The sequence below is a fragment of the Apaloderma vittatum genome, unplaced genomic scaffold (assembly GCF_000703405.1).
Source record: "Apaloderma vittatum isolate BGI_N311 unplaced genomic scaffold, ASM70340v1 scaffold40828, whole genome shotgun sequence".
NCBI lineage: Eukaryota > Metazoa > Chordata > Aves > Trogoniformes > Trogonidae > Apaloderma > Apaloderma vittatum.
The window spans coordinates 3,400-12,459 of NW_009733147.1; the positions used below are offsets into that span (position 1 = coordinate 3,400).

A 9,060-nucleotide genomic window follows, 5' to 3' on the forward strand; every position below is an offset into this window, starting at 1 on the left:
ACTGACATGCCCCCGTAAACTCTTGATATCTTTTATACCATGAATTAATACTGTACTCAGAACATTAATAAATACTTGAAAAGTCTGTAAATGACCTACACTGAAGTCCTTTGTAAAAGTGTTCACCTTATTTAAATTGATTTATTTTGGTGTCAAAATATATTATACCATGAACTACTGGATGTAAGTGTTCTGACCGCCTGATGTCTTTGTCACTGCTGTGAGTCTGCCCGAGTTCAGGATTGTGCAGAAAGTGATGAGGAACCTGCAGACACCAACTAGATTTGATGATATGCTCATTTTGTTCTCATTAAAACCAGTGGGTCTTTAAACAACACAGTGCTTCCCAGCAAGATCCTGTGGGCTGTTTCTCAAGGATCTGCTGCTTTGGTGATGTTTCAGCCCAGCATGAAATGTTATATGCATCAAGCTTCTCTGAGATTTCTGAGCACATCAAACCTCCTTGCACACATGTGTGCATCCATGTGCTACTCACCATCCCCACAGAGCAAAACCAAGCAGCCACACTACGTATGTAATGTGGCAGTCCCTGTCTATGCCCTTTAGACATAGCCTTCATGGCAGACTTGGTTGCCGTTGATAAGGCTGAAGGTGGCCAGAGAATGATTGGTGCTCTTGAGGGAGGTCATTCTCGTGGTGCTCCTGGCCATGCTCTGGGACCGGATGAGGAGGCGAGCCCTGCAGCAGAACAGCTCGTTGTTGAACTGTTTCCGAAAGCTCTTGCTGAGCAAGTAGAGAGCAAATGGGTTGACACAAGAGTTCGTGAATGCCAGGATCCGAGCGCAGATGCTGGAAATGAAATGCAGCACTGAGGTGTCCACCTCTGAGTAGTGGTAAGACCGGTACAAATAGATGATGTGAGTAGGAAGCCAGCAGAAGGCAAAGAGGCACACAAAGACCAGTACTGTCCTAGCCAGGCGCTTACGGGATTCAATCTGGAACAAGAAAGAGAAATGCAGATCAGCAGCTATTCCTAGCTCAGGCCAGTAGCTAACTATTTTTCCCAGTGTGGCAGCTTTGGGGCCAGTGCATGGCAGGTGACACGGTCAGAGCAGGGCAACCTGGACCACAGGTGAACACACAGAGTCAAGAACCCTCCCTCTTTCTCATCAATTCCCTTCGCCTGAAAACTGGTAATTCTGAATATGTATTACATAAGGAAGTAGCCTTTCCTGTTCAGCTTGTTACATTGTAAAATCCCAGCTCAGGCAACAGAAGTGCAGACACCTGCATTTAGTTATCTATCTATAATATATATAATCATATGTAATTTATACATGTTAACTTATTATTACTATTATTATTATTAATTATATAGTAGGGATCTGGGATATTTCACAGAGGCCGGAATTTCTGCCTTGGGGCCACATGGTGTATGTACACAAAAGTGCTGCCAGCAGCTCATGGCCCTTAGAGACCAAGCACAGCACTTAGAGGCCAAATGAGTCAGAGAAACCAAGAAAGGAAAGTCTGAACTTGAAGAAAGAAGGAGGCAGCAGGACCCTTCAGCTGGAAGAGCTGTGGCTGCGAGGAGAAGAGAGATACAGGTGGTGAGTAGGTAGATGCCCACCTCTTAACATAATTTGAGGTTTGTCAGGGAAAGCTTCTTCTGCAATGTCAGCTAGCACACAGTGTAACATTCAAGCCACACTTTTGTTTTACTTATATATGCAGGCTGGGAGTCAACACAACGGCATTGCTCAGCTGAGGGGAGCTGAGGTAAACTGTATTTTGCCCAACAGTGCTGCACACAAAGATAACAATACCATGACCGCACAGTCAGATGTTTGCAGACATGTGAATTGCTGACTTTTCAGGACTTCATAGTGTTCTCTCTGGAAATTCCAGCACCTCTTCCCAGGCACTCCTATCGAATTTTTTGACACCCACAACCCACACATGAGTCTGACCTGAATGGCCTGAAACTTCTTTCCCTGGCCTCGCTGCCCTTGCTCTTGCCCTGGTGTTCCATGGTGCCTGGACACACTCCTGAGACTCTTCCCCATCCTCACTCCCCTTCTGAGCCATACAGATAAATCGGAAACTAAGCAGCTCACACTGGCTGATTTTTTCTCAGGACAGCTCCAAGAAATGAGTAGGCAGGAGAGACCTGACAAGCCCATTTTGACTTTATTTTGTAACCCTCTAATGGCACCAACTTCAAATCAGCCATTGAGCTTAGGAAGGACTGACATGTACCAGATGATAATGTCTCCAGAGAGCGAACTGAAAATTAAATCCTTTGAGAAAGGGCTGTCCTTGGCTAAACCATATATTCTTTTTAAATGTATCTTTAATTTGATATAGGGCTATTGAGGCCACATCTGCACTATAAAGAAAGGAAGCAACGCAATAAAGAAATCGATACCAGTTATCTCAGATGGAGACCTATAGCTCCTGAGCGCACTGCAGAACAGGAATGATGGACTGACGGTGCTAGACTGCAGCCTGGCCTTTTGCTTTCTTTAGAGCTCTCTCCCCAAAACCAAAGGGGGAAAGGGCTCTTACTACTCACTTTATCGCCACTAATCAAAACAGTCATCGAATCAGTAGAGAAACGGCCTGCAAGGGAAAAAGATTTACGTCCATTCAGAAGGGGAAAAAGGATTGCACATCATTTAATGGGCAGAAACCGCAGCTTTCCAGCCTTGCTGTTTCACTTTAGCTCCTGATGGCTGCGTGAGGTGATCGGGTTAGGTCAGCCTGAGGTGTAGATGTCAGCTGGGTGCAATTATATGGACATGTGTTCAGCTGAAGAATGGCTTGTGTCAGTTTAGCTTAGCTTGAAGCACACCTCAGTAGAAAGGAAGAGGTAAGGTAAATAAGGTAAATCTGTTAAGGGGAGTAAGATGTTTAGAAACACGTTACCCTGCTGTTGCTTTCTTACTGAGACAATCTAAGGCTCAGATTCATTCAAATTTAAGTACTACCCAGTTGCTCATGCAGGATTTGGATTTTCCCCTGGAGATTACTCTTTTTCTCTCCAGTTGCTTACAAAAAGAGCAGTAAAGAGGAAACTGTCTCCAGTTGAAAGGCTGAAGTTAAGTTGGCCGAATCCTGGCTAAATCCCCTCACTTGCTTCAGGACTCATACGTTTTCAGGCACACATTTCCAAACAGAGCACAAAACTCGCTTGAAATACAAAGGCCAGTCCAACTCTAAGCTTTGCGTTGGGTAGTTCGGGAAGTTTTTTTAAAAACACTAACAGAAGTGGCTCTCATTTTAAGGGTATAAAGGGAAGATTGAAAGACTGTATTATTCTGGAGAAAGTGGTCTACTTACATAAATCAGGGGCCGTCTTAAGGTGAAACCTGAGCTATTGGACCAGCAAAAGATTGACAAGTCTGACTTTCTAGAGGGCAAATAACAGGTAGACAGGTTATTCTGTCCAACACCACTCCTCTCTGGAGACAATAGAAAAAGAAGCATTTGTAGAAGGAGAATTATAATGACCAAAGAGTTTAAGGGAAGAAGTCAGGACTTTCCTTTTCTCTTGAGACTTCAGACTGCAAAGATCACACCATCCACAAGACAAAAAACTTTAGTGCATCTGTGAGCACCCCACGCCATCCTGCTCTGTCCTCCTTCCTGGGGACCCTGTGCTCAGCACTGTCCTTCTCCTGTCTCCACTGCCACAGTCCCTTTCCAGCCTGTACTGATTTCTCAGCACCAACAGACGACAGGCTGAGCCGTGGTGAGCACAGAAGGCACCGTAGCTCTCACAGAGGAGCTGTGTGTCTCCCACCCTGACCGACCTGCACTCCTGGCCCTGGGGTGCCTTTGCAGGAGGGGGCTTCCACCACCTCCACTCCTCCATTGCTGTGTCCTGTTTGATTTTCAGTCCAGAGGACAAAGCCAGCATTTCCCTCTGTGTGAGTAGGGACTGCTTTGAGTAGCACGGTTTTATCCAAGATTCTCCCTGACAGAGCAACTTTGAGAAGTTTTGATTTTCTGCTGCATCACTCCTCAGCATCAATCTCTGAACACTGTCCCCAGCTCTGCCTCTTTCCTTGTATCCTTGTCAATACCTTCCCAGGCCTTGGCATGGGCGTCCTGCTGTGTTTGCCATGGTAACCACCCTGCCAAAGTCTCTGAACTTAGAGACAGTAGAAGATGCTTTAACTATTTAACACTGTGTCATAGCTTGTGTCAACCATTTCAGTTCTTTATCCTGCCTTATCTATTAAAATTAGCACAACAGATGCAGTCTGCTCCACTGTAATTTTCCCTATATGCACATTCTGTACTCCCATTTACATGGGGAATGTGGTTTTTTTAAGAAAGTCAAGTCTCTACCTGTTTCCTCACATGGATGTTTCCTTCCACAGGGAGGTTGTAAGCGCTCCGGATCAAATTCTTAGCAATGAAATAATAATATACTGAAATGACAGAAAGGGGAATGATATAAAAGATGAGAAAAGATGCCATTGAGTGAATTTTGGGATGCAGCCCATCCGAATGTGGGTAAGGAGCACAGCTGATGAAGGTTTTATTAGTCCCTTTGTCATGGAAAGGGTGCAGATCTGAAAACACTGCTTCAGGAATGGCAAGCAGCATGGATACAATCCAGATTATAGCAGCTCTCACACAAATCTTCATCAGTGCATGGGATGCTTGTATCTCCATTGGCCTTACTATAGCTTTATACCTGAAAAGTAAGAAAGAAAGAAACAGTTTATTGACCTCAACACTCAGGAATTGTATTATTGCTTACCTGATCCATTCAGAACAAAAAAACCCAAGCAAAATCCTGCTTTACACAGGACTATGATTTTTTTTCCTGATGTTTTCACTGTCTGGTAAGTTTCAATGTTTTCAGTAAATTTCAGAAGATTTCTCATTTTAAACCAGAGCCATCTGTCATGGGGTCATTTAGTTTCACTTGTATTGATTCTCTTTTCATTCAATTTGTAATTGGCCCAACAAAGCACTGTGCTGCCGGACTTTAATATGTATGTGTCCAAATAGCATAAAAACAGGAAGTGCAATCATAGACTTCTCTTCAAAAGCATACATCCATTTCATGTATTACAGATAATAGTACTGAAGGAAGCTGGATGGAGGTTTTGCCACATTTACTTTTGAGCTGTGAGTACACTGGCATCCTACAAGACAAATCTTCTATTTTCTCAAGCTACAGAGAGCATGTTGCCCATTTTAACGGCTGTTTGGTGGTGTAGTTGGCAATTAACACTCGTCCATAACTCAATACATCCAGGCTAAGTAGCCAGAGCTTCTAACTGACTTTCTGGAAGAAAAAAAAATATTTTTGCTTGCTATGCTAGATATTTGGGATTTTTTTTTTTTATTTGCAATTTTGTCTTTCACAATTTCGGCCTTTTGGAAAATCTTACTTTAGAATCCAAGAAAATGGAAGAAGCAAACTTATTTGAACCTGATGTGTGTAATGAGAAGAACAGAAAACAGAAGAGCTCCATAGCTGCTGGAGCCCTGCTCTGGAAGAAGCATACACTCCAAGCAAATCATGATTTACATATGCACTCAAGGAACATGGTAGAAATAAAAAATATAATCTGGAAGGAATACCTACCGGTTTCATAAACTATTATTTAGCATCATTATCATAACAATTCCAATCTGTCAGATGTTTTTTTTCCAAGATCTGCCTCACACTGCCCATGGCCCATTTGTTTCCTTGGTCACTGTCATCTCCCTGGGGATTGATGAGCGGCTGAGCCCTAGGCTGTCCCAGGACACTTTTGGCATGGCAGGGTACTTCCCCATTTGGCTGCTCCTGAGTCCGTTTCTAAGCTCCTACTGGGATCTCAGCTCTTTCAGCCAGATGAATTGGGCACAGGGGCTGCAGCAAGCCTAATGCCCTGCCCAAGACCAGTAGCACACAGAGGGGGCCCTCAATCTGGCACCCCAAAACAAGGACACTTCATGTAGGCGATCGGTTCCCCACATGCTGCAGCTTGCATTATCCTAAAGCCCAGCATTTCAGAGAGCAGTCTGTAAGACCTGCACTGTTTTAACTGGATAATTGCCTTATTTTCAGGATAAGCACACATTCAACTTCTAGTTATAAGCAATATCCTGTTCAGCATGCCTATCCATTCCCTCTATGTATTTATGTGTACACCTGTGTGCGTGTATTTTATATGCATATAGAATGGCCTAGGCTGGAAAGGACCTTAGAGATCATTTTAATCCAGCCTCCCTGTCGCCAGGGACGCCACCTCTCGACTAGATCAGGCAACACGTGGGACCAAATGGGAATCGAACCTTGGCGTTGTCGGCGCCACACTCAACTGACTGAGCTAAGCGGCCCCCCATATATGCATGTATATATGTGCATGTATATATATGTGTGTATATATATATGCCCCTCTTATATGCATGTATTTTATACTTATACATGTATATCTAAATAGATACATACTTAAATTTACATTTATTTATATTTATTTTTATAAAGACTGTATCTGGACATCTCATAATTTGCAGATGTTTCTTCATACAATCTCACAGATGATTTTTAATTTAATGGACTACAACCACCATGCTCAATAGTCTTCTCTTTAACTATTTATTCCCCAAGCTCTCCAGCTCCTCTTTGTTCCAGCTATACAGCTGCAGCAGCCAAACAAAGTATTTTCCAGGCTTACTTAGGACCTCTTTAACCTGCATTCTGAAGCTGGCAATTAAGTGGTGTAATACACAGAGCACAACCTTCCAGTGCAAGATCTTCATCTTAGGTGAAGAAAATCACAGCAATTAAACAAATATGATGTTAAGACCATTATAGCAACAAAATGGAAGAGTGAGGTGAAATAGCTGAAATAGAACAATTTATAGCCTGATTCACCTATTACAGATTATTGATGGAAACACTTCAGTAAAGTGGAACATCTTCAGTGAAGATTCACATTCAGTGAAGATGGAACATCTTCAGTAAAACTTAAGGAAGATAAATGCAAAAGGAAATTAATTACCTATCAAGATATTCATAAATTTAGTTAATTCAAAGGTATTTCAACAGGTACTTATTATATGCTTATCAACATGGCATGTTAGCATAATTATTTCAGAGATTTTCTTACATAATATCGCCAGCTGAGAGAACGTGTTCCACTACTAATTTCCAGTAACAATCTTCCACTATTGCTTTCCAGTTACATGAATGAATTGAAGAATACAGAGAAAGAGAGATTCTGGTTTATTTTTATTAACATTAATAGAGTAAGGAGAGTCAGAAAATTAAGATGCTTTAAGTTATTAGTACATTTTAATTCTCTGATGGTGGGCTAACTTATTCAGAAATCTTCATTAATCTGTTTAATCTCTGGGTATCAACACTTATTTGATCAGTATTGATCTGGTGAGAATCTCTGTCTCCAGCCACCTTGCAAATGCATCGATGGGTCTCTCCCCAGCTATACTTTCTCACACCAGCTTGGGTTCAGGACAGTGGCTGCAGGGGCTGCTCTATGTGAGGACACAGGTCAGGGGGACACGCATGAGCAGTCGGATTCCTTTACTTTTCCACACTGCTTTCCTAATAGGGTTAACCCCAGATTTTATAATTTATTTGATGTTTCTTAAGAACTTCAGCAAGGTAGACTGGATTCGAGCAGCAGCTGGTTCTAGCTTGTGTGTCAAATATTATTTGAAGCTTTTCACATCTTTCTCCTCTGCAAATTCTTTTTCAGCCTGAAGCACAGAACTTCCCCGTATTGAACAGCCAGCATTTGAATAATCCAGTCCACTTTGAAGGGGAGGTTGATGAGTATGCTTATATACCTCAGTGGAGGCATGGATGGCAGTGGTCAGCTGAGTGAGCCTTCAAGCTAAGGTCTTAAAACAGCATTATTTTTAACCCATGTAGTACCTGAGAGTACGTGTTACATTGAATGCTCAGATTCTCTACAGTAGATTTAGGCACGGCCCTGGATTTATCACCTCTGCTGCTCTCACGTTTAGTCTCTAATTATTGTTTGATGTCCCTTTTTTTTTCAGGTGAACTTCTTTCTCAATCTGCTTTTAAAGATATTTTTGAAAAAGGATTAAAAAACAGAGGTATAATTCATGCCCTACAACAAAGCCCAAAACTTAAAAAGGAAAATATGCCTTCTGAAGATTCAGTTGAAAAAAAAATGGTGCAGTCAAGAACTTATGCCAACGCCAGCCTCTATCCAGCCTAGATGAAAATGACTGGGTTGCCGATCTGATAGGAAACATGAAAGAGACGCTGACCTTTATGACTGCTCAGCCTTTGAACTGCTTTTTTTCCACTGTGCTTGTGAAGCAGCAACCTGCCTCATGCACAGCAGCGACAAGTGACCTTCTGGCCAGGACGGATGCCAGCAATCTTTGAGTCTCATTCAGAGAAGCCCTCACAAAGAAATTACACATGGAACTATCTTAAGCGCAATTAATATAATCACAACTCATGAGGCAGTGAGGATTCCCCTGTAGTGCAGTCCTCTCTTCCACTAGCAATGGTGCCATGCTTCTTCTCCAGGTCGATTTCCAGGCCTCCAAGAGGAGCCTGGTGAGAATGACTGAATTTATTAACATATAATGCCGGATCACTTTGTAAAATAATCCTCAGAATTCATTGGGGATTGGTAGGAGTCCATGGAGTGTGTACCTCTTCACTGATGCCTGGGGTCTCTGTCATGCTCATTGAATAATTGTTTCTCACAATCAAAACTATTGAAATGACCACAGACTGTGACACACAAAAGATTCTTCTCCGGTAAATACTTCTTCCATTGAGGTTAATGTGCCGGTGAAACTGGAAAACTGTGTCATTATCCTTGCGTTAATAATAATATAACTAACAATAACACCAGCCAATGTACTCTAAAACTTTGACTATGCAAACTCTGGTTAATACTGTACACTTAGCCCCCAAAGTTACAACTTCAAATAAAAACATAGAAGTAGCTTTATCATGAAAAAGACAGTTAGAGATATAATCTCCAAAGACACAGATCAAAAGAAGGCTCCAAATGAATGTCTGAGTCTCCTAGTTTCAGTTTCTCTGCTGGTGCAAAATATTTTAGCCATCTT

At 42.2% G+C, this 9,060-nt stretch overlaps 1 protein-coding gene across 1 annotated transcript; it reads right to left on the reverse strand.

The window, feature by feature from the left end:
- Positions 1 to 563: 563 nt before the first annotated feature.
- Positions 564 to 4,669, reverse strand: GRPR (gastrin-releasing peptide receptor; the record flags this gene model as incomplete). The annotated part of the gene is made up of 2 exons (XM_009875757.1): positions 564 to 956; positions 4,318 to 4,669. Coding segments are annotated over 2 exons (745 nt in total), but the record flags the coding sequence as incomplete, so codon positions are not given.
- Positions 4,670 to 9,060: the final 4,391 nt, after the last annotated feature.